General features: G+C 41.1%; 3 protein-coding genes across 5 annotated transcripts; all 3 read left to right on the top strand.

The window, feature by feature from the left end:
• The first annotated feature begins 5,506 nt into the window (after window positions 1–5,506).
• Window positions 5,507–11,697, top strand: LOC102714953 (zinc finger RNA-binding protein-like). Its single transcript, XM_006661626.3, has 2 exons — window positions 5,507–6,048; window positions 10,796–11,697. Exons 1-2 carry the CDS (start codon window positions 5,611–5,613, stop codon window positions 11,357–11,359), a joined length of 1,002 nt encoding a protein of 333 aa, XP_006661689.1. The 5' UTR covers window positions 5,507–5,610; the 3' UTR covers window positions 11,360–11,697.
• Window positions 11,698–14,195: 2,498 nt separating this feature from the next.
• Window positions 14,196–18,824, top strand: LOC102714676 (probable chromo domain-containing protein LHP1). The gene is made up of 5 exons (XM_006661625.3): window positions 14,196–14,733; window positions 17,120–17,206; window positions 17,303–17,968; window positions 18,255–18,315; window positions 18,392–18,824. Exons 1-5 carry the CDS (start codon window positions 14,342–14,344, stop codon window positions 18,437–18,439), a joined length of 1,254 nt encoding a protein of 417 aa, XP_006661688.1. The 5' UTR covers window positions 14,196–14,341; the 3' UTR covers window positions 18,440–18,824.
• Window positions 18,825–19,099: 275 nt separating this feature from the next.
• LOC102714405 (ubiquitin carboxyl-terminal hydrolase 8-like) lies at window positions 19,100–22,979 on the top strand. Of its 3 annotated transcripts, none has more exons than XM_015841734.1 (6): window positions 19,100–19,277; window positions 21,287–21,357; window positions 21,505–21,813; window positions 21,917–22,376; window positions 22,465–22,546; window positions 22,635–22,979. In XM_015841734.1, the coding sequence occupies exons 2-6, from the start codon at window positions 21,342–21,344 to the stop codon at window positions 22,830–22,832; spliced, it is 1,065 nt and encodes a 354-aa protein (XP_015697220.1). In that variant the 5' UTR covers window positions 19,100–19,277; window positions 21,287–21,341; the 3' UTR covers window positions 22,833–22,979. The 3 variants fall into 3 exon arrangements, with proteins under 3 accessions (XP_015697220.1, XP_006661687.2, XP_015697219.1); XM_006661624.2 differs by lacking the exon at window positions 19,100–19,277 and adding an exon at window positions 20,974–21,024 and having other exon boundaries at window positions 22,638–22,979; XM_015841733.1 differs by lacking the exon at window positions 19,100–19,277 and adding an exon at window positions 20,974–21,024.
• The last annotated feature ends 2,452 nt before the right edge of the window (window positions 22,980–25,431 follow it).

The raw sequence follows: 25,431 nt of genomic DNA, 5'->3' as shown, positions 1-25,431 counted from the left end.
GACGGATCGAGCGGCGGATCTGGGCCCGGGCGATGGCGCGACGTGTCCGGGCGGATCTGGGCGGCCGTGTCGGGGCGGAGCTCGTCGGCAACCGCGTCGGGGCCGGCGGCACGCGGCGGGCGGGTGGCGGTGGTTGGCGGCGGGCGGGCACCGACGACTTTCTCCCCCTCTCTCTCACTTTTTCTGGCTCCTTCTTCTCTCTCTTTCTTTTGCTGTTGCATTTTTCTCAACTCTGACAGAGCTACTCGCCTCCTCTGCAAGCTCCGAAAGCCTCTGCGGGGGTGCGGTTCACAGGGACGTGGCTGCCTCGCTCCGACGTGGTGGGCTTGAGCCACTCGCCACGTCGGAGCATAGTGCATGCTCTAACACAACTTCCCTTTCAGCCATTTCACTGACATCCTTATAAAGAAACCCCATAGTTCCAGACAAAATTAAGACAGCATTGGATGGAAGTTATTGACAAAATGCACCAATTCTTTATAAGCATGAGTCCTAACCCAACTTACCTTTCAGCCATTTGACAGTCATCCTTATTGACAAAATGCACCAATTGTTTACTACTCCCTCCGTGGATAAGTGCATTTTTGCATTGTTTATGTTTACATCTGATCGTCCGTCTTATTTAAAAAAATATGATTAATATTTTTATTGTGACTAGATGATGAAAAATAAATAGTAGTTTATGTTTGACTAACTTTTTCATATTTTTTTTAAATAAGACAAGCGGTCAATTGGACACGGAAATCCATAAATACAGTTATATTAACACGAATGTAGCAGTCGTTTAGAAGTTATTGCCAGGAAAAAAAGGTATTAGTCCTGATTAAAGTTCAAAAAAACTATAGCTAAAAAAGTCAGGTTCTTCCACCTAACATTGTTGTGCACCTCATTTGCAAGTAAGGCAACGCTCCATTGCACGGTGGATCTTTATCTCCATTTTTTCACTTCTATTTATGATTATAAGCCAAAATTTAAATTTTCAAATTTAAATTTGAAGTTAACTTTGGGGGGCTTTCACCGAAGTTTATTCAAGAATTAACTTTTAAAACGCTAAGAATACATAAATAAAATTTGTATTCATAAATTAGTTTTTTTTTTTACAAATATGTCATTTGGTCAAACAATCACCCTCTTGGCACAATCCATTCTTTGGGTGCTTTTCCTTTATCATACTCTCAGATAAAATATTCAATCGACATTGGGATAACTAATCCTATGACATTCTTTAGAGGGAAACCTCACGATTTTGTGGTGACAAAGCCTATTTTATAATTAGCCACAATTTAGTCAACATTGATTTAACATTTGCACTTTGGATTCATTCTAATAGTATTGTAGCAGACCTGTTTTGCCCTTGCAATCCTCAATCCGTTGCAAGCACACACCTACACTCAAATTGTCTCAAAATCCCCACCTGATCCAGCTCAACTCGAACAAGAATGATAATGTTGATAAGAGTAAGACACTAGCTAGACAGCATACCAAATGAAGAGGGCCCCTGCTCCCTCTATCCACAAGGGCTTCTTCCACAGGAGCCCACATTCCTCAAAATAAGTTATTTCTCTAGGTTGCAGGAAACCAAAATTTGAATTTTCAATCTTAAATTGAAAGATTTTGGTTTTTTTCATCGTAGTTTATTTTTTAGCCATGACTTTTAGATCGCTAAAAACACATATATAAAAGTTTTATTCACAACTTATTTTCATTTGCAAATATGTCATTTCGCTTATTCGTAAAATAAGCGATGGACACCAAAGTTTTGAGGTAGGTGTACACAATGACCGATGATGATGACTAGGGCAACATGGTGCACCTCACAGAGGAGAAGTTTCTAGTAACTTTTATCCATGTGCTGTCAGTAAACTTGTGTGACTGTGCTATGTAGGTCTTTAAATTTCAAAATATATTTTTAGCTCTTAAACTTGGTAAAATAAGATATTTGGGTCATAGAATGCAATGGAAACCAACATGGTATACCACATGAATGTCACCTCACAATTTTCATGTTTTTCTTTTCTTCTTTTTCTTTATAATTTAGGCCCTATAGGTAGGAGAGCTCAAAACGGTGATTCTAGGTCCTCCTCCTTTGCACGCTAGGAAGGGCTCGACAACGCCAACCTTACAAGTGGGACAGATCAACGACGATGAGTGGGGAGGTCTCAATGGTGGCGATGATCGGCGGTTGCCTTGAACGCCGACGATGGTGGCCAGATGTACCTATATGCACAACGAGCTAGACATAGGCACCACAAGGTCTGAGGTTGAGCTCAATTGTCATTATAGTCTTCTTATTTCCTCTCCATCGTTGAGCCACATGGTTGCCATTAATATTGCCAAATCTAGATCTAATGAGGGTAGCAGGAGAGAACATACATTGCAAGTCTAAAAGGCCACCTGGTGTCTCACTGCATCGACCGTCGCCATCACAGCCCCTAGCTAGATCAATGGACCATTGCTATTCGTAACACACTGAAATTCTTGATAAATAAAAAGTGGTAAAATTTTAATTTTTTTTAAACTTTTGTGTCATGCTGAATGTTATGGTTATCAATGCCCACCAAAAACATAAACTGCTGCAACAAGAACTAAGGGCCTATTTAGGAAACTTTAGATTCTGAGAAGTAGCTATTTGTAAGTCAGAGAATATGGAAAAGCTCTGATACCTAGTTTATGATTTCTTAGTTCATTTTCCCGAATCCCTAACTCCAAATTCTCAGAAGCCGTTGACCGTTTGAGGCAGCTTTTGGCAGAAACAACTTTTGGGAAAAGCTGCAGCTGAGAGAAGCTCCCCAAACATGCCCTAAATTAAGTAGAGAATTATAATTTACAAATTGGTCTGATTTATTATTAACTTCAAAAATGCATATGAGATCAAAAGGAAGAATAACAGTCAATTCTGTAATATAAAATACAAGTCAGAATATTAAGTGTTCAAAATCCAAATTGGAAGATTAACCTTTTGCTCCCAGTGAAATGAAATAATAAGACCAATTCAAATTTAATTGGAGAAAACTAGATTACTAAGACCCATTTTCGTATCCAGCAGAACAAACTACATCAATAGAATTCATACATATAAAACAATGGTAATAGAAAAAAAATGAGACAATATTACTCTAAACCCTAATGTCAGTCCTTATTTTAGCCACAAAGAAGTATTGGATCATAACTACTATGGAGCATCCCCTTTAAGAATATATTTTCGTTAGGAGAATCCTTGATTATATCACAGTACAGTACTGTGTATAGGGTGAGTCTAATAATTCTTCGGTTTTTTATTTGATGCAGTAGATTTTACATTGGACTATTCATTTTATGTTAACTTTTATGCAAATATACAAAGTTATAAGTGATGCTTACAGTATACTTAGTAATAAAATAAATTATAATAAAATAATTAATAATTATGTAAATTTCTGAATAAAACGAATACTCTAATTTAGATTCAAAAGTTAATTATTTAATAAAATAATAGAGGGAGTACATGTTCACCGTGACAACAATTACGCATACTTCCTATCTATATATGGGTTGATTTGGCTGGATATGGTTGAGCGCTCCTCTTTGTTGGACACTTCAACAAGGACACACACTTTTATAAATGGAAGATAAAATATTTTCTGATTTTTATATTTATTTGATAATATAAATAATAAAATTAACTACTGTAATGTTAAAAAAACCTATTTTTCGAAAGGTGGGGTGATGAAATTCTATAAAGTTAATAATCTATTTTAGAAAAGATTATTTAGACCCGAGACCAAACAACACATGTCGGTTAGGCTTGGCGGTTTGATCACACATATACCCGCGGTCTAACCACTAGTGTTCTAGCGGTTTGACCGTCGCTATACCTGTAGTCTGATCGCCACGATCAACCCATCATAAAAACACTTATTCATAATGCATCACAAACCACCAATCATTTATCAACAAAAATAATAAATAGACTCCTCGATCTTACACTAAGAATCACACATGTTTCCATCTGATTTTCTTTTAGCCTAGCAGTTGCTGAGTACTGAATTTGTAGTTTTAGCAGGTACAAGATAAAGTGGCAACCCATTGAAGTTTGTTGAGAAAATTGAAGTTTGTCGAGAAAATAAAATGTACTACTGTTATTTCCAATGTAAGACTTTCTAAAAATTTTCTAGATTCATATGAAAGTTAGTGAATCTATACATATATACCAACAACATACATTGATCAATATGAATTGAGGCATAACCAAATCGTCCTACAATATAAAAATGGAGAAAGTATTTAATATTGTATCTATAAAACAGTAGTTAGAAGGCTTAAAATTGTTTCGTTCATCTTTGGAGAACGTATTTTCATTAAGGGCATCTTTAGGAACTACATATGTTTGGATCTTAAGGCACTCACTAGGCATTGTGTTGGAGCACATGAAGCAGAATAAGAGACAACGAAGGCAGCGACAAATGGAGAAGAAGGCCAGTGGCTAGAGCGGCGTAGGTCAGGAGATCAAAGATGCTCATTTAGCAACGTGGATATATCTTTCCCCATGCACGAAAAGAAAAAAAATGTGTATAGCTACGGGCGAGAAGAGAGATTGCGAGCCTAATTATAGCTTCAATTGGATCTAGTACTAGGTACCAGTCGATGCTTGATTTTTATGTTTATGCCTAAGATCTAAGATTTAAGTTTAAGATGTATTACTGTAGCTCTATTAGGATCTGTTTGGTTAAAAAAGGGATGGGTTGGAACAAAGCCAACCCAAACCTGAACATGTTTGGTTGGTGGATGGGTGGGATGGGTTGGACCCAGGATATAAATATTTTTCCTAGATTCAGGTCCAACACATCCCACTAAAACGGTGGGATGGATCCGTCCCAGGACAACCACGACGTACAGAGAGGTGTTTATTTTATTTATTAAATTTATTTAAAATATATTACTGATATAAATATACATTTAATTACTTTAGATTATTCATATATTAATTTCAGTATTTAATATTTTATTTTGGATATAAGAGTTAACATTTATCCCATCTATCCCTTCAACTAAACAAAAAATAGGTCCAACCCATCCCATCTCATCCCTTCCACCAAACAAAAAACAGGGTCCAACTCATCCATTCAACCAAACAGAAAAATAGAACGAACCTATCCTACAATTCAGGGATAGAGCCAACCTAACCCCCTCGTCTACGAACCAAACACATCCTTAGAGTAATAATAACCTTTAAACATTCACATTTTTAATACTACTATTTATTTCTCTTATAAAAATAGTCAGAAATTCCATTTCAAACATATCTAGGTTCCATGTGCAATACCTACATTTGAGAAACAAACTTTTCGGTTGTATATAAATTTCCACTCTATTGGTACATTAATGTGTTACTGAATCTGTTTGTCACTTAAAAAAACATAAATAGTTTCTCTACAAATTTGTCCACCCCTGGCTAGTTACATGCCTTTGCCTCCAATTTGCCACAAATGAACATTTCGGGGATAAATCATAAACGTAAAAATGTAAAAAGGAGAGGAAAGGAAAAGAAAAACAGGACAACATTGTCCTGTTCCTCGTGCGGCGTGCGCCCGCAGCCGCGATCTGACGGCCGCGCACTCGCACCGCACCATCATGGACTACGCCGCAGCCGCCTCTCACGCCGCGGCGCCGCCGCCCCCGCCGCCGGCGGATCCCCACCACCACCCCCACTACCCTCACCCCTACGCCGCCTACCCTTACCCCTACGCGGCCTACCACCCGACTGCCCCAGCCTCCGACCCTTCCAGCGCCGCCTCATCCTCGTACTACTACCCCAACGCGGTCTCGACCGCCGCCGCCGGCTCCGCCCCGCCGTACGACCACTACGCGGCGTACCAGTACTACGGTGCTCCCGCCGCGGCTGGAGCAGGCAGCGGCGCCTCCGGGGGCCTGTCGGGGTACTACTTTGGTGCCGGTGAGGCGTTTCAGGCGCAGTCGTCTTCGGCGTCGCAAGGTGCTCCTGGCGGCACCGCGGCGGCTGCCAAGGAGGCCGGGAAGCACTTTGGGTTCGATCCTCAGCGCTACGCGCAGGTCAGGGTCCACCCTGCCTCTGTTTTGATTCAATGTCTGTTGATTTCTGATTGTTTGTTGCGAATTTAGGTCGATGTGTTAGGGTTTGAGTGGTGAATGTTAGACATTGAATAATCTAACAAATAATTGAATGCCTATTGGTGATTTTTCGCTAAAGTATTGCCTGTTATTCGATTAGTCCCGCCTTGGTTTTGCATGCGAGACACTCGCATGGATTTAGGTATTTCCACATTGTCTAGCTCTTTCATCGATAGTTCTTCATTTCTGAATTATGGCACTACAAATTCTTTCGCACAAACTAAAAATGTTATGTGGCATGGAAGTCGTTTCCTTTCGTGGAGAAGGCTTGTTGGAGGACGAGCAAGACACATGAATTTCAGTTGATTTCATGAAATTTGTAAGAGTAATGATTATGAATTGATTTTAATCAAAATCTTGCTTTGAAGGATAACTTACATTCTACATTAGATATATATGTGTGGTGGGAGTTGCAACGGCATGAATTAACAGGACTAGGGTCTGTAGCATTCAGGTTGACAAGTTATCAGATAGTGAAGTTATCCTATTTTTCCTGGTTAACCTGCAGGATCTTTATTTTTGTTTGATTTCGTTGTTATTCAAAAAATCTAAACACCTTTTTGCTATGTTGCTGAAAATAATTTGTTGCAATTTCTGTGTTTTGAAATTTTCACATCAATTTGAATCAGAGCCATGTAAGCGCCTGTTCAGTTTTACAGTTTATTGAGCTTCCTTTCTTACAGTTTTGATTTCCTGTTATCTGTACCATCATCAAGTTTTCTTCTCCATTTCTACTTTAGGTCTACTTAACCTAAACTTGAAAGCACCCATTAAGATTTGAAATTGAAACATCATGAGATAACTGAAAATTTTCATACTCCTCACACAAATCTCTATCAAATCTCAGTATGATTATAGCAAACGTATATTAGTTCTCTTTCTAGTGAGGATTAGCTTTTCCAATTAAATTATTTTGGGGCACATTTTGTTGTTTTCTGATAATTTGGTAAAAAAGGTGGGACTGCTGTGCCTCCTGTAGTACTGTGGTGTTCATTGATTGATCCCAAACAATTGTTTATTTGAACATGCTTACATTCATCTAAAATCACGTTGTCATCTACGCGTATGATGCACAATGTACTGTGCACATGTTACAATGTATCTGCATACCTCTGGTGAATATTTACATTCTAGTTAATAAGTTAGAGAATCATGTTGAGTGATAAATCCAATGATCATTTATGTTGTCATAGCTCTGGTTTAGAAGTTTGGTTACAGCATTTTGATCACTTTGAAAGTTTTCGAGCAGTTTTGTGGTTTATCCTTTTTGCAATACTGAGATGGGCGGTGATCGTGTTCACTGTTATATTCATTACCATTCACTTGACTACTGACATGCGACCCAAATCTTACGCATCGTACTCAAATCCTTATCGCACTGGGGAATGTTGGTTACAGTACAATTTCTTTGGACCTCAGTGGGATATGTTGGGTAAATACCTGTCCTCAGTAATGGGAAAACTTGCCACACCCTAATTTTGTGGCTATCATGTAATTTCATTTTTTTTACTTGGTGAAACATTCAACTCTTTTTAGCTTTCCTCATTTTACAATTTGTCAATGATTAGAGGCCGATCTTATGGTTTTCCATATCAGAGGAACACATCAATATTAGAAAACTTATACCTTTATGGTCAAGTGAATAACTTATGTTTTTAGTAGGTTCAGTTTCCTTTCAAACAATTCTTGTAACACCCTAGGTTTTTACCAACTTGATGGGCTGCACAAAACACGCCAAAAAAAAAACTACCTCCGAAACTTCACGGAGTAACATATATGAGATCATCTAATCACAAGGTTATTTGTTATAATATATTGAAACTAAATTCAAGTTAGAGTTATGTGTAAGTATGTAGTTAAATACGAGTCGGCGGAATAAATAGAACTTTTGTGCTTTATCGTCGGAAATACATTAAGTATGCTAAGCATTGTTAGTTAGTCACATGTAGAGGTTTTATATGATGTTTTGCTCCACAGGTGTAGAGGGTTTAAACTTGGGAGGTGTTGAGCTAAATTTAACGTCAAGGTTTGAGGCAAGTGCATGACGAACTTATATGATTGTATATGGTGAATCTCTGGTTACCAACATACCTTAGCTTAGTTAATCCATGGGTTGTGACTCCGTGAAGTTTTGGATGTAGTGTTCTTTTGCGTGTTTTGTGTAGCACACCAGGTTGGTGAAAACTTGGGGTGTTACAGTTGGTATCAGACCGGGCGGTACGTCCGTGGAAAGTGAATAGATATTTATAAGTAAGGAATATGTGTGCTATTTGTAAGAATGCCTTGGCAAATTAATTGTTGATTTGGGTTATTAAATATTTAAAACTTAGCTTAGTTCTAAGTGACTTAAAATTTGATACACTAGTGCACAATAGAATGGGTTTTGGGTCATTCATTGCATCATGCCTCCAATTATTTTGCCAATCGTTCATTAATATTACCTTGTATTGTTAGGCATATCAATTTGCAGTGTACATCGTAATTTTTTTGAATAAATTATGTTGGTTTGTATGTGGAGTAAGAAGACATTGGAAAATTAATATTTTCTTTTGATTTATTATCGTGATGTACAATGTGGACATTAGTGTTGGCGTAAAACCATAATTGACAAACACCTATAGAAACTATGAGGATTTGCGATAACAAACTTTTATTTGAGGTGTGTTAGTATACGGTGAAGCTTTAGTTGGCAACAAACTTTAGCTTAGTTAACCCATGGGTGGTGACTCCGTGAAGTCTCAGAACACTAGGTTGGTGAAAACCTGGGGTGTTACAATTGTAGAATAATTCTTCTTTGTCAATAACTACTCCCTCTGGTCTGGGAGACAAATCATTTTGGACATACCTCATGTCAAACTTTCAGAACCGAGTACTTGAAACATTTAAGTTGGATGTTTAATAGACATATGTTTAGATTTGTCTGCAAAACTAGTTTCATGATATTTCAAATTTATTGGATTTATATATTCATTTCTAGCCTGTTTTACTTTTTTTTTCATGTTTCTTTGCTAACTTGTTTATACCAGGTCTTACATTTTTTTTTTTTGTAATATTCATGTGTTATTGTATGGACATCATTGAGACATAGAAATAGAAATTGCATTTCTGAAATCTATGAGATTGTTGTTTTCAATTGAACATGTTGGAATGTGGTGCAAAAGCTGGCAGCATATGGTTAATGGTTGTGTAAATGATGATATATAATGCCTCAAAACGAATAGTATACAGTTTTATGATATGTCCACTAGTTTGGTGATTGTACCATCCCACTCTCTGTGGAAAAACCAATTAGAATAGTAATAACTCTGATGTTTAAGCTGTAATTACACACTTGGATCGCACTGTAATGTTGATCTTGTCAAATTACGAAACAAAGACAATAAAATTAATCAATATGCGAACAATTGCCTTTGACGATCATAAGATATGTGTTTCTGAAGGTATGTCTTATACTCCTATGTCACCCTGAAACCTACTAGTCTCGTTATGATCTTGCAATAAAATAAAGTAATGCTCTAACATCTGAATCTTGACTACTTCTACTAATTAGGCTTCTAGTAAATCATTGCTAGTTTTTTCTTTGCTGTTTCTATATAAAGTTTAGACATCCAATGCATTGGTTGAGCAGCACAGTTGTGGTAGTCTGATTTGATGTTTTCCATGTTGTAATGCTCCCATGCCACAGTGCTCGAAATGTGTTCTACTAGAGCTTGGTTAATGCTCCTCATACAGGAACTAGCTCTTCTTGGCTAGGCATTGGGGCATGTCCAGTGATGTATTCAGCCACATCATCTACTATTGACATGTTTTCTCAAGGTCACAATAAATTCAGGGTTATCAGGGCAATCTATAGAACACATATCTTCAGTGAGTGTTATATGAATAAAAAACTAACAAAAGATTGTCTTACTGAAAAAATGAGTATATACTTGAAATAATCTGTCAAAATATTTATTTGTTGGAGTCATCATGTATAACATATAATCCACTAGTTATATTCATATTTCCCCTCCAAAAATGCAATGTACAGCCTAATTCTGTTACCGTGAAATTTATTTTGAGCTTCTTGGGACTAGAGTAGTTTCGGTCCCTACCTGTCACAATTTCAGCACAAAGCCAGAGTTGAGAGCTATCTAAGTACTTGGATCAAGTGAACAGTATTATTTGTAGTTTGTGAAGCTTTTCCTGCTTCCTGCACAACGCAGCAGCAGAATGAAGTGTTTGTCAGAACAATCACCTTGGCAAATAATGCAAGAAAAAATAACTAACAACAACATGTTGCTATAGGATGAGAACAAAAATCTTGGCATAAAGAGTGCATTTTCTCTATGGAAGCTTTACTGACTTTTATCAAAGATTAAATGCTCTATAGATTGTGTTTTATTTAGTTTGTTGTCCTGGATTATTTCACATTATATTCAATCTTATAAATGTGAGTCCTGGCAGAACACGTGTCATTTTTAATTCCCATAGGTTATTTTTAATTCACATCTATCTGATCTCCATTCATTTGGCAAACTCCTGTTTAAACCTTTCATTTTTGTTGTTATTGTCATTGTTTCTCTCATCCTGGTTTGAATTGGTTCATCTTCGTTGTTTTTTCTGGTTGTCTGTTATATGCCCCTTTTTATTCTTTGCTTATAACTCCATAACAACAATGTATCTGTAGGCAGCCGCATCCAGAGTTACAAATGGAATGGCACCACCAGTTACAGTCCTTGGCATGCACCATGCTCAGTGGAATGCCCAGTTTGGGCATCCTGTGCCGAAAACTGTTTCAAGAAAGCACATAAAGAAAAAGCCAAAGGTTGTGCAACCATTAACTTGTGAAGTTTGCAAGATTCAGTGCGACACTCCAGATGTTCTTAGGATCCATAAGACAGGAAAGAAGCATAAGAAAAACTTAGAGAGGCTACAAGACTCTATCACACCTAAAGCAGTAAAGCCTCCAAATACTGCCACTCCAAGTGCGGCACCTGCTGCCATCACTACCACTCCAAGTGTGTTGCCTGCTGTGCAGACGAAGAAGAAGAAGAGTTCTGCAGCAACCCCAGAAGAACTGGAGTTTAAGAAAAGACGTGTACTTGAGGCTGGAGCTGCTCAGGGAGAAGTGAAAATATGTACCGTGTGCAATGTGGTTGTTAACAGTCAGAAAGTTTATGAGTTTCACATAGCTGGGCAGAAGCACCAGGCCATGGCACAGAAACAGCAAGCGCAGCAACAGATAGCCTGAGATGAAAAGTAACTACGCTTGCTTAGTTTTCTCCAGCTTCATTTTCTTGCAACAGAGAACAGAATGTACAAGCTCCTGTACTCCCAATGTAGCGTAGTTATACGGCTTGAAGATTGTTCGGGCTCTTGCCTGCCGCAGATAAGTAGCTGAAGTTTGGAGCGAAGGTAGTTTTCTGCCTGTCTTCCAGTTGTTTATTGACGAATCCAGATTGCAGAATGTTGTTCTTGCTATGTGAATTTGGCCCTGTTGTTTAATGACATACCATCAATGGGACACCGTATGTCAGGTTTGAAATTTCGGTATACACTTTTATACCGGTGGGGTCATTGGAAATTTTTCGGAAATTCCAGACGAACTTTTCAAGTTCAAATGATATAACGATCGTTTTTTTTAACAAAATACATGAATTTTAAAAATATAAATGATTATTTTAGAAATTTTAGAAAATACTACTGTTATTTCGACCCCCTCCCCCCTCCGCCCCAAAAAAAATCAGGAATCTCGGAACAAAATTGCAACCCCTGACATATTCTGCCATGTTCACCAGTAGCTCACAGACACATGACGGCCGTCGGGTGCGTTGATGGACTTATACATTTCTGACTTTTTTTTTTAGTACGTATACATTTATAGTTCACGGGTTATCTTTTCGTTTTTGAAGAAAAAATATGCTAAACGTTATATTTATAAAAAACAAATGATTTATAAATAAAACTTTTATATATATGTTCATCCTTATCTTAAAAGTTAGTACTAGAAAATAAATATGATGAAAAACCCTAAAATCAATTATAAATTAAAATGTTGACTTATAAGTATAACCAGAAACAAAAAAGGCAATTGGTTCTGTGTTATATCGATTTCATGAGTACAAAATGAAAATTCTAGTTTAACATACGACTACGGCAAGAGCCATGGTGACGTGGTCGCTGAATAGCATTTCCCCCCAAAATATTTATGTGTGCTACGGGTGCAAATAATAAGACGTCCTACTAAACACGTTTGTCTTGGGAGCATGTATAAAAATCCTTCACTTCACTTGTTCTCACTTCTCACTATATAATTTTTGTTTGCAACTTTGCATCCTCGTATCATTCATGTCATGTATACACAAACAAATACATCATATATACATGGATATTGAGAAGGGTCTAAGGCTCTTTTGGCTAGCACCATGAGGTGATGGGCTAGCCGATCTAGGTTTGAGCCTCAATCTCCATTAATAAGTACCGAGACGAGAGTCATTTTCCCCATATCTAGCATATTTTATATACATAGATATTGTAATTAAATGAATGATTGCTTGACTTTTTAGAGAAAAAGTCAAATGACATATTTACAAGTAAAAATAATTTATGAATAAAATTTTAATATATATGTTCTTAGTGATTTAAAAGCTAAGGATAAAAAATAAACTACGATAAAAAAACCCAAAAATCAACTCTAAAATTGAAGTTAAAGATTAAATTTTCCTATGATAGACATAATGAAATCGGCAATCAAATGGTACATCCTCCTATCTACTCCGTCGGTTCCAAATTATTAATACTATTAGAAAGTCCCATCCTAACATGTAGTAAATTTTAGGGCAGAGTGAGTACAAACTAAACAAAGGAAGAGTTCGAGAAAAAGAGAAAGGAGAAGATATGCAAAATAGAGCTAACCATTAGTGTATGATTATAGAGTACTAATTATTCTAGACTAAAAATTGATTAATATAATTTTTAAAGTAAGTTTTCTACATATTTTTTTAAAAAAAATCTCGTTTAGCAGTTCGAAGCATGCTTACAAGAAATGAGTTGAGTTTTTATGGGTTGTCTACCATAGCCTAACATGATACGCCGAAGAATAGTATGCAATATACTCCCTTCGTCTCATAAAAAATCAACTTTTTGTTTTTGTGTCGAGCATTTGACTATCTATCTTATTTGAAAAATTTTCAAGAAATTTTAAAAAAATTAGTCACACATAAAGTACTATTCATGTTTTATCATCTAATGAAAATAAAATTATTAATCGTAATTTTTTTAATAAGACGAAGAGTTAAACATTGTATCTAAAAACCGAAAAGTTGATTTGTTTTGAGACGGAGGGAGTAGCGAGGAGTGGAATTGATTAACCCTAAATAGGATGTTACATGTTAATTACACTATTTAATGTAAAATGGTAATGTAATGACTACTAAGTCCATTCTCTATGTAAGTTTTATAGGCACGATTATCTAGAGTGACATGTTATCTAAAATGTTTAAAACTAGGATAAAACACCTTTATCTCAATACATAGTTTCATCTATTATTGTTTTCTAGGTTACATGTAAAACACAAACTGTCTAGGTAACGTACATAGAAGGTTTCATCTCCATGAAACTCATTTCATCTCTTTTTTCATTAATACTTTGCCGCATCATCAAAAATCTCTACACGATATTTATTGTTCATGAAACTCCCATTAAGATTGACCAAAGGAAGCCTTCACCGGCCATAGTGCACGCTTATCAAAATTAAAGGAACATTGCTTAAAAAAATTCCTATAAAACAGTTACTTTCAAAAATAATATTAATCAAAATTTTCAAAATTAAAATAGTTAAATCTTAGCTAATCATTTAGTTAATTAATAACCCACCTCGTATTGAGTTTGTCCTTCCTCTTCTCTCCCTCCCTCTCAAACTCAGCCTAAAACACTGTACTGAACCGAACTACTGGCGTACAGTAAACCCAATCCAAAATGGCAGCACCAAACCCAGGGCGCAGGTAGCAAAGACCAAGAAAGCCCTCGTCCATTTTTGTTAAGAAACAGGATTAGCCGAATCAATCCGGAGGGCAAAACGGGAATAAAAAGAGAAGTTTCTGTGTGGGCGGCCGCGCCCCGTTCCGTTCCGTTCCGCGGCCGCTCCACCAAACCAAACGGGGGCCAAAAGAAACCAAAGCCAAGCACAAGAAAGATCCATCCATCCATCGGATCGGAGAAAGTGAGCAGCCAATGGCGCGGGGGAAGAATCACCCGGAAGGGGAGGAGGAGGAGGAGGAGGAGGAGGAGCAAGGTGCGGCGCCGATGGAGGTGGACGAGGAGGGGGAGCTGGAGGAGCAGGTGGAGGAGGAGGAGGAGGAGGAGGAGGAGCAGGGGGAGGGAGAGGAAGGTGAGGAGGGGGAAGAGGAGGACGAGGAGTGGGAGGAGGCGGAGGGGGGAGAGGAGGAGAGCGAGCAGGCGGCGGCGGCGGAGGAGGAGGATTCGGCGCTGGTGGCGGTAGAGGCCGCGGCGGCGGCGCCCGTGGTGGATGGCTCCCCGCCGAAGTTGGCGGAGGGGTTCTACGAGATCGAGGACATCCGCCGCCGCCGACTCCGCAAGGGCAAGCTCCAGTACCTCGTCAAATGGTGAGATTGCTTGCTCTCTCACGCCCTTTCGTTTCGCGTGAACCCTGCGCTGTGTTACTCGCACTGTAGAAGCTGAAGGCGTCATGCTGGGATTCTTGGATTAGGTTTTTTTTTTCAATTCTGATAATCCCTGCGCGGTTCCTGCATTGGACAATGTGAGGGTGTAATGCTGGATTCTTGGATTGGGATTCCTGATTCTCGTAATCCCTGCGCGGTTCTAGAACTAACATCAGTAGCTTTTGGATTTGGTAGTGTTTGGTTTGCTAATGTGCCTTGGATGATCCACATGTTTTGGTCCAGGTGCTTATGATCACATTGAGGCATTGAGCTAACCATGTGATTGGGACTTGAGAGCCTTCACTATCGATAATAGTTGTACTGTGTCTTAAATCTTAAACCATTTTTTTGTTGGATTTAGATTTGGTGCCGACGATCTATGCATTCTGACATTGAATGGATTATTTTGGGTCTTGTAAATGGCATGGATACTGAACAGAGTTAGGTCGGAAATAGATCAAAGCCGGTTGTAAGTGCATAACATAGCGATATATGACAAAGAAACAGCACAACATTAGTGGCTAGCAATGCACCAATTGAGAAGCAAATAGCAGCCCAAGCAGCACAACAAGAGCATCAGCTAGTAGTGCAACTGTGCTACAAAGCATCATGTAGGAGCTGCAGATAGTCTCACACTATCCCATTCCCAGCAGCCAAGCAGCAGAAAGTAGATTAGATGCGCTTTGAGGCCTTGGGAATTTGGCCCAGCACCCAAGCATATCAAATTATCTAATTAGATATCCCTGTTAGGCCTCTAAAAAATATTAGTTACCGTATCTGCTGGATTTTTGGAATGGCATATCTGTATCTATTTCTAACAACTATAGTCTGAATCCTTATCAGCCAGTTATAGGGAAAAAAAAACTCTGACCATATCCTTGTCCGATCAGATTTGGAGGCACATTGGATTCGATATATCCAATCTATTTTCATCCCACAGCCAAGACACATACATGCAATTGTCAGGAGCATGCTCTACTGCTGAGCTAATGTCCTGTAGCATTGGCCTCCCCTACTGTATTAAAATAAGAAACTCCATCCCTTTCCTTTTAATGCCCCACACTGTCACAAGTGATTCCTGTAATAGCACCCAGCGAAATTGAGAGCCTAAACTGTAAAAACAGGGTTGTGGGAAAGCAATACAAGCATTGTGCTGCTTGTGGCTGGCAGCCCTGGGAGCTGTTGTGAATGACAAGATCAGGCTGACTGGAGAAACAATTTTTTTCCTTCCTAAAGTAATTAATCTTGTCATTGTTCCTTTTGTAGTAATCTGGCTTAACAATCTCCTGACAAAACTCATGCTAGCTGTGAACAAAGAAATCTTATCTGAACTGAAAGGGACTAATACCTAAAAGCAAATATTCATGATCGATTGTGCCATTGTGATTACCGCGTGGGTAAAAACTCCAGCTGCTTTCAGTGTTTTGTGTATCTGTGTAGGGCAGGCACTGCCAGATATCATCTTGGGTGACTGATTCTCAATTTCTCATGTAACACAACTTTGTATAATGCTTAAGGCTCTAGGCTGAGTAGCAGGGTCAGCTTTTAACTTATTGATGTGGTAATAGCATGGTGGTGTTTGCCGGTAGCAAGTGTGCATGGCCAAGGCAGAGAATGGCTGTGGAGCACTGATATTACCACTTTCACATTAGACAATGGCACAAGTGCTATCCACTTATATGAGCTTGTAGGCTTCCATATTCAGAGGCAGTAGTGACTGAAATCGATCTAGGTCCAGTGCCCACCTTTCCATTGTCTATTTGACAGCGGGATCAAGAATCTGATACTTCCTTTTTGTGCATTCTCTCAAGTGCACATTTCACACTGCCACTGTCATATTTTCTCACCCTAGGTGACAACACTGCACGCACACCTCACTGGAGATGAGGAAGATAGTGTCACACAGAGGCATGAAGACCAACTAGAGATTGCATTGAGAAGAAGCAGCGGTATGGGATTTAGTTCCAGTCAACTTGGGGCGTAATGTGTTCTGTGTTGAGCTGTGATCTGTTTACAGGGGATCCTAGTACAGCGCACCCTGCCCAATAACATCTATGAGATTACATGGTACTGTAATGTGTAATCTGATCACACCCTAAAATTGATGAACCAAACACCACCTTAAATATTGAAGGCAGCTTCCATGTTTTGTTTGTCCAGTAGCTCATCTATTGTATTTTATTGTCTCGTATATTATTTTTATTTACTAGCTTGTCATTGCAGTTTAGATGCTTTTAGCTTAATTGGAAACTTCCTGTATTTGGAAACTTTCTGTGTTTGGATTTGGTGATAATTCTTGTGTTCCTAACAATTTGAATTGATTTGCTAGGCGTGGGTGGCCAGAAAGTGCTAACACATGGGAGCCTCTGGAAAATCTGAGTGCCTGCTCCGACATTATTGATGCTTTCGAGATGCGGTATGTATTGGAAACACTTTTATCTGCAGCTCTATTCACATTTTCAGTAGATAAGTAAATAAGTTTGATTTGTCCTTGTGGTTGAATGCAATTCAGGTTACAGTCTCCAAGGGCCGGTCGGAAGCGTAAGCGGAAGATAACAACTACTGCAGTAACAGGTCCAAACCCATCTCATGGTAAACGGGGACGCCCTCGCTTGGATGCTAAGTCCCACACTCGAGCTCCTGCGCAAGAACCGAAGCAACTACCCTGTCGGACAAGCAGTAGGAGAGCAACTAATTCTAGTAGTAAGACAGTTGTAGGGCTTGATGCATCGGGGAGTATGGTGAAACACCAGCTTGCACAGAAAATTGTACAAGAGGGTAGTTCCAGTGGGATTTCAAGGACACCATGTAAGGAGCTCCCACTCTCAGTTAGGTTGACAGACCAACAAAATGAGCAACACCTTCTGAATGGTTCATCAAATTCTGAAACCTTAATAAAAGTACCTCCATCTCAGGGCCAGGTAACTGGTGCCAAGAAACGTAAATCTGGAAATGTGAGGAGGTTTGAGCAGAATAAACCAACACAAGGACAGGGAAAATGTGGAGCATTAGTGGTGGCAGAGGATGTTGGTTCCACCGAAGGAGAAACTGGTGATAAGAATAAGACAGAGGGCTGTCCTAACCGAATTCATATCACTAAGATCATCAAACCTGTGCGGTTTGCAGCGGCCGTGAACAATGATGTGCAGCAAGTTTCAATAACATTCAAAGCACTCAGGTAATTTCTCTAATGTCCATTTGTAGTCTGCAGGCCAAAAATTTCAAAATCTCAGGCAAGTTTAACTTTCTGGTAATTGGTGACAAAGGAAAATGATTATATCCAGTGACCAGCTATTGTTTGGCTATAAATTAAGTGCTTTATGTTTTCGCTCATCAAGATATGTGATAAAAAGAATCCTCTGGTCTATCCACAAATAAAATATTCTCTGGATTTTTTTATGTTGGTATATATATTGTTTGTTTAGTATGTTTGGGCATTTTTTTCTAACCAAGGGTTTCAACAGGTCCGATGGTCAGGAAGTCACTGTGGACGACAAAGAATTGAAAGCAAATAACCCCTTGCTGGTACATCTCATTGTCTTGTCCTATCACTTGAAATGGGAAATATCTAACACCACAATTCTCTCATGTCTTTTTGCAGCTAATTAGCTACTATGAGCAGCACCTTCGTTACAATCCGACTTCGTGAGAGATGAACTGAAGGAACTGGGCATAGCTGCCTGTGTATTTAGTTAGCATTTATGTGTGTGTTCAGAAGCTGGTAGCTCTATGGACTTGATAGTTTAGCCTGGTCTTGCAGTAGTTTGTGCCATATGCATGAAGCATAATGGCATGATCTCCCCCACTAATTGCTTATTTGCACCGTATTATGTGTAACATTTTGAAAAGTGGGGAGATGTGTGTAATCTATGCTCAGGGATTGACTGCATCTTTCTTCTCTGTCTGTTTAGTATCCTGGGAAGGATTGTCGTGACCTGATTGTATCATAGATGATGGTAATGACTGAGCAGCTCGTGCACTCCGTGTGATGAATTCATGTCAAGTCCTAGAGACTCAGTATTTCAGCCTTTTAACTGGTTTGTTTCAGATGAACTCCCTTTTCATTTGTTATGCTTGTTACTGAGACTTGACTACCGCACGCTTTCAACTTTTCAAGTAGCAGCTCAGTTTTACCTTGTCGAAATGTGGTTGTTGTCATGTTGTAATTTACCCTGAGTCATAACAACAGAAAAAACAGACTAATTTGGTTCTTAGATATGTGGTGTTTTTCTTTCGATGCTCCAACCCCATAGTTGATTTGAAACTAAATTATTTTCCCTTTTTCTCTTATTATAACCATTTTATTTTTTGCAGGATGAACTAACTCCTGATGGATGGCAGTTAACAACTCTTGATGGATGGTCCTCCTTAACGGCTATATCCGAAGGACGGAACTATCTTCCGGGACGCAGACATGAGAAGTAAGGGAAATGCGAGAGCTTGATCCTGATTATCTCGACGCATCATTGCATCAAGAAAGCCCAAACGTAACAATTTGCTGTCCTCGTTTCATCTGGTATAACCTGCATTCGTTCTAATCAAGTTTACTCCTACAGGTTCTCAAAAAAAAAAGTTTACTCCTACAGCCCAGATGGTGCTCATTGCAAATAAATTATTATCTATGTTCCATAATAACCAAAACAACTATAGCTTAGTAGTTTAAATTTAAACTATAGGACTGCAATTATTATAAAACGGAGCTAGTCCATCGCAAACTTAGGAAACCTAGGAGAACATCCAAGATGCGCTGGTGAGGTGCCACCGGTGGGGCTATCGGCAGGTTGCCATCGCCAGTGAGGTCCATACACGACGCCGATCAGGAGCAGATCTAGCATGGGGGCGGCAGGGGCTTGAGCCTCCCGCTATCTCCGTTAAAAACATTGGAGCCTACATAAAGACCTCTTTAAAATTTTATGGTAAAAATCATAATAGGGACCGAAACTTTATCTAACTTGTTTAGACCCTTCAAACCTCGTTGACAAGATCCGCCACTGATGTCGGTGTTCAGACCCCTCAAACCTCGTTGGCAAGATCTGCCATTGATGTCGGCGCTAGCCTCGCCGTCGCCGGTGCTAGCTTGCACGAGCCGGTACTGTTTTGTTGCCCATCCAGGGGCAAAAGCGTCTGTAGAGCTGGCAAAACAATCGTCAAGGATCAATTATCTCTGTTTACTTTTACAATGTGTATTCTAATTCTAGAAAGTCCTTAGAATTAAACCTTAACTAGTATTTTTTTATACAACATATTTCTAATGTACATAGAAACTACTACCTCTGTCTACATAGGACGGAGACACGGAGATACTAAGATTGAGTGAAATTACTTGAAGTATGAATGAATATAATATTACTCTCTCCATGTTTAAATATATGACGTCGTCCTATAAAAAAATAGGAGGGAGTACTAATTTTATGTACTAAAAATACTTGTATGTTAACTAATTATCTGTCCAGATCTTTCAACTGACATTTTGAAATCAAAAGACGCCAAGAAAAGTGAATAGATAATAGTTTTCGGGAAAGAGGTGTGAAATACCGATTTCACATTGTGCTACACAAATTCTGAATTAAATAAAGGGCATGTTATTAATGCAGTGCCATGTATATATATCCAAGTGAGCGTAGAGCATGAGTCCAGTGTGAATTGAACATGATAAATCGATGTCACATAGATGATAGATACATATACATATTTCGCTAGAATATATAATCTACAGCATAAATTTGTGTGATGGTTGATAAATTCTACATCTGTCACAACTCACATAAATTACTTCAAGAAAACACGGAGAATCTCTGTTGTTCAAGACTAAGCATGAACAATTCTAACGCAGAAAGCTAGATACCAGGTTGCCGACAGATATTACCTTGATTATTATATTATCATGTATAAGGTAAGGTGATGGTAATGGACAATGTAGTCTGAATGGCAAGCCAAAGCTAAGTTCAGAGGGTCATGTGGGCAGAAAATTCAGGTTGGTAGCAACCACACTGCAAGCAAAAGGCTTGGATTCTCAAAGACTTCGATAGGGCGAAGTGATCCCTCTTTCCTTCCCTTGCTAATTGATTGCCTCCAAGACATGCGACAGCTTTCTTGCACCCTCTGCCTCCCCTCTCCATCTCTCTCTAAACCCATCTTTATATATAGTTGCATGCAATTCATGGAGCAATGCTTAACTTACAAGTTAATCTTGTACATTGACAGCCACAAGCCCAGCACAGAATAAGATTGAACGTAAGGAAAGAAAGGGCCTTTGGCTCTCTTGAACTTCATACATCTGTTCTGTTCGTTTTGGCTTTCTGATTGTTAGAACATAAGTTATTACTAATTCCTCTGTATTGCAATATCATTTTCCATTGTTTTTCTCAGATGTTTCAGAGTCTTTTCTGTAGAAAAGATGAGCTAGCCCAAGAAGTTTATTAGCAATCGCACAATAGTCAGTTTCTTTTAATGAATGCCGATAGTCTGTTTCTTTTCAACTGACAACTCTTGGCAGGGTCCGATTTCCTGGTACAGGACAGGAAGATCAAGGTGGTAGCCAGACTGTAAGAATGCCACCTCAGCAAGGTAGAATTTTTGGAAGAGTTACCCCATCAAATACATGCACTTTTCTTTTTTCTCGAACACGCAAAAGATTTACACGTCAATATACTAGAATACATGCACTTTTCTGTCGGAGCTGAATGAACCAGCTAACTGAATTGACATTTACAGCGGCAATGAGCAACGGAGAAGAATACGATGCTTCATATGCAGCCACAGTAGCCGCGGTAGCTTATGCTATTGCCGCAATAGAGGAGGAGAAAGAGGGGTCACAGGCGGCCCCTGTCAGGGAGAAGTTACCACCTCAAAAGATGCCTGTCATGAGCAACGAGCCTTCCACTCCACCAACTCTGAAACTACCACCCAACAAACATGGAATCTTGAAAAGGCCTAGGCTAGCTGAAGGAAGCAGAACCTCGAGGCGGTTTAGTGGCAAGGAGCTCATAACCAACGTCTATGACGACGGCGACGAAACAGAAGGTACAAGATCCAGAACAACTTACTTGGGCAAACTACCTTACTGTAGCACAACCTGCAACCAGCTATAATATTATGTACTACAAACACTTCTGCAAAATTTCAGCTAATGTGTCGGTGAGGAGGCCGGTGAAACCAGTAAAGGAGATACCAGAAGTTGGAAATTCAGGTCAAAATGTGGTAGGGAAGGTGCTTGACCCTGCCCCAAGCGTAAGAAAGGTTCCGAGCTTCGCCAAACCTTTACCAGAAAAGAAGGGGAGCATGAAATTTGAGCAAGAGGAGGCAATCCCGACGGCGCCACCGAATTTTAGGCCGACAGCTTCATTTCCCCGAGAGAAGAAAGAGAGCAAGAAATTGGATCAAGACCAGGCAATCCCAAGGGTGGCACCGGATGTTAGGGCAACGGCTTCATTTCCCCGAGAGAAGAAAGAGAGCAAGAAACTTGACCAAGACAAGGCAAATCAAATGCCACCTCTCGCTGCCGCGCCGACGAGTTCATATTTGAGCGACGCAGAAGCCATGGCAGATAAGTGGGAGAAGGAAAAAATGGCCAAAATCAAGAAGCAGTAAGTAAACCTGTCAAGAAAACAACACTCAATTTTCTCATCAAATTGCTGCAGTTCATGTTACATTGAGTTGCCCATTGATCTCCAGATACAGCATGACAATGGACACCATCGCCGAGTGGGAGGCCGAGAAGAAGGCCAAGGCCAAGCGCCAGATGGAGCAGAAACAGGTTCAATTCAAACCACAAAACAAAGTTCTGATCTTTTTATCTATCTATCTATCTATATATATAGCTTAAATTTGGTTAAAATTTGCAGCAGGGCGATAATTCGGAGAGGAAGCGGGCGAAGGCACTGGAGGAGTACAGCGACGAGATGACGAGGATCAACAAGGTGGCCGCGGCGTCGAGGCTGACGGCGGAGGAGAAGCGGGGGAGCGCGGAGAGGAAGGTGAGGGAGAAGGCGGACAGGATTCGTGTCACTGGGAAGCTTCCCCGCTCATGTGGCTGCTTCTGAAACCATCATTCCGTGTGTGAGATGTATAGTGAGTTTAACTGCTTTCATATGAAAAATATGCCAAATCCAAATAAGAAGATGCTGAATTTCTCACTGAAAAATCCATATGGGTCGAGTGGCAATGATCACATGGGAATAATAGAGCTTTTTCTTTAGCATCGTTGAAAAAGTACATGGAGGTATCATATTTTTCAGGATAAAAGTTGAGTACCTATAGGTACAAATATACCTTAAGGTTATTAAAAATTTTGGTACTCAAGACACTTTTCAAGAATCATAAAAAAAGCTTGGAATAATAAGCAGGATATCACCCCTTCCTGTATAGCATATAAAGAGTATATATATGGGAAAATGAAAGACTTTCTAATAGGTAGATATATAGAGTCCTACTAGGAACCAATCCAAATATATCACTTGCTAGAAATTCAGACCACATATTTAATACCTGCAGTAGACATCCAACAGAAGTAAAATGATGCCACAAGAATAAATCGAAAATAGTGAAATAATTAGGCCCTGAGTTGTGAATTGTAACTCATCAAATATCAAACTATGGAACCTAAAGAAAGCCTTATTAAGCTGTTTATTTAAAATGGTACAATGCAATCAGCGGAGGAGTTAGAAACTCCCTAAAATTTCATCTGCCACCAGTGCTTAAAAAATGTAAAATTTACTTCAGAGGCAGTAATCTCATCTTGGGTGATCAAATCTACTACTTTAGCTCGGTTTGCCAAATCCAATCTGCTCTCCAGGCAGTCTTGTTCATCCCAAGTACCACCATGGGTGATTGAGTCCTAATGACGGGAGAGCACAACTCCTGCTTGCCTCCATCGCGTAGCCAGAGTTGCAAGGCGACGAACTCGAAACCACCGGATTCGAATTCGGAACTTTTGAGATCGAGAATGAATTTGAAACCGTGGTGTTCGAGTTTGCCAGCTCTGCCTCCAGCAACACGGTGATCTTCCTGATCTTTGGACCTCTTCAGTCCACTCAGCAACATGAAACATCGACAGCCGTAATTCGGAGTGCTGTGTACAGCAATAAACTGCGAGTTCCATGAACCGAACTATTGGTGTATAGGTAGCCCATGTCTGTGGCCCATGTGTGAGGCCCATCTAGTGGCCCTTGTACGTGTATATCCCACCCTCATAGGGTTTGGAAGTGGTAATTCTAATTATTCCAACTATCAAGCTAGGGTTTTTTTTCTCTCTCTCCCCCCACCTCCCTCCTCAGGCCGTCGCCGCCACCATGGCTGGCCACCGGCCGCCACCCTCCTCCTTCCTCTCCACTTTCCCCTTTTTCCTCCTCCTACGCCGCTGCCCTGGCCGCCGCGCCGCCGCCACCAGCCCTCGCCGCCCTTGTAGCCACGGGCTAGGGGGCTGCCGCCGCGGGCACTGCACCATCACCAACAGCCCCAGCCGCCACCACCGCCATGGGAGCCGCCAACGCGGGAGCGGCCGCCAGGGGCGCTGCGCCACCGCCAGCCCCGGCCACCGCCGCCGTGGCTGCTTCCTACACCGGCCTAGGCATGCCGCCGGACTTCTTCACCTTCGCTCCGCCGCCTGCATGCCGTCCTCCCCACGCCACGGGCTCGCCCCCCATCTCTACCTCCACGGATACCGCCCTGGCGGCGGCTGCCCTCCTCGCGGCAAAGGCTGACGCCTTGGCGGCTCATAAGAGGGTCCACGCGACTGCTCTCGCCTGGGAGCACGAGCGCGCTGAGGCGGATGCCCTCGCTCGCCGGGTTGCTGCGGCGGAGCACTACCTGCTCCTCTCCGCCGGTCAGTAGCATGTCGTCCACTTCGCTAACACCGCCGCCTCCTCTTCCCGCCCGATGGTCCCCGACTCGACGTGCGTGATCCGATGGTCACCCAACTCCCATCGCTGATTTTCCCCCGCCGTCGGCCGTCACCCCGTGTGCCTCCCGCTCGCCGACACCGCCGTCGTCTTCCCGCCGCCAGTGAGCATCCCATCTCCCCTCCCTTCCCCATTTCTCTTTCGGCCACCGTCACCAAGCCGTCCATCGCCGCCGCCGCTGCGTGTGCGCCGTCCGACGCGACCGCCGCCCCCTCTCGACGCCATCCCCATCACCTCGCCGCCGCCGACGTGTCCCCGCCGACTCCCTCGATTGCTTCTCTGCCGCCGTCAGGCGCCGTTGTCGTCTTCCCCTGTTGCTGTCGCCTTGGGCCCTCGGTCGCCGTTGTCGCCAAGCCCTCCCGCGTCGTCACCTCCGGCGTCATCGCCCTCGCCGCCTCCCGCCGGTGACGTCACCGACGCTGTCGCCTGTTGGTCGCCGCCGTCACCGCTACGCCGGCCGAGCCGACCGTCGCCGGCTGCGCCTCTCTTCCTCCCCCTCTGTTTCTCCCTCCCTGACCGTCGGGTCCCACCCATCGATCACCCAATCCACTCCCCTCCCTCTCACCCCCCGGCGGGCCCGCATGCCAGCCACCCCACCTGGCCTCCCCTCTCTCTCTTTGGGTCCCACCCGTCAGCCCCTTCTCCGCTTCCCCTCTCACTGACAGGTGGAGTCCACCTGTCGGCGCCACCTTTCTCCTCTCGGGCTGACGTCATAAGCCTCACTTTTCGCGCAATAAATCAA

The sequence above is a fragment of the Oryza brachyantha genome, chromosome 10 (genome assembly GCF_000231095.2).
Source record: "Oryza brachyantha chromosome 10, ObraRS2, whole genome shotgun sequence".
Classification (NCBI taxonomy): Eukaryota; Viridiplantae; Streptophyta; class Magnoliopsida; order Poales; family Poaceae; genus Oryza; species Oryza brachyantha.
This window is presented reverse-complemented; position numbering and strand designations above follow the sequence as displayed.

Excerpts from the sequence above, each read along its gene's own strand:
- LOC102714953 (XM_006661626.3), top strand. The coding sequence starts at position 5,611 with ATGGACTACGCCGCAGCCGCCTCTCACGCCGCGGCGCCGCCGCCCCCG. Across the intron at positions 6,049-10,795 it reads ATCCTCAGCGCTACGCGCAG|GCAGCCGCATCCAGAGTTAC; the intron begins GTCAGGGTCCAC and ends ATGTATCTGTAG.
- LOC102714676 (XM_006661625.3), top strand. The coding sequence starts at position 14,342 with ATGGCGCGGGGGAAGAATCACCCGGAAGGGGAGGAGGAGGAGGAGGAG. Across the intron at positions 14,734-17,119 it reads CTCCAGTACCTCGTCAAATG|GCGTGGGTGGCCAGAAAGTG; the intron begins GTGAGATTGCTT and ends TTGATTTGCTAG. Across the intron at positions 17,207-17,302 it reads ATTGATGCTTTCGAGATGCG|GTTACAGTCTCCAAGGGCCG; the intron begins GTATGTATTGGA and ends AATGCAATTCAG.
- LOC102714405 (XM_015841734.1), top strand. Across the intron at positions 21,814-21,916 it reads CGACGGCGACGAAACAGAAG|CTAATGTGTCGGTGAGGAGG; the intron begins GTACAAGATCCA and ends GCAAAATTTCAG. Across the intron at positions 22,547-22,634 it reads GCCAGATGGAGCAGAAACAG|CAGGGCGATAATTCGGAGAG; the intron begins GTTCAATTCAAA and ends TAAAATTTGCAG.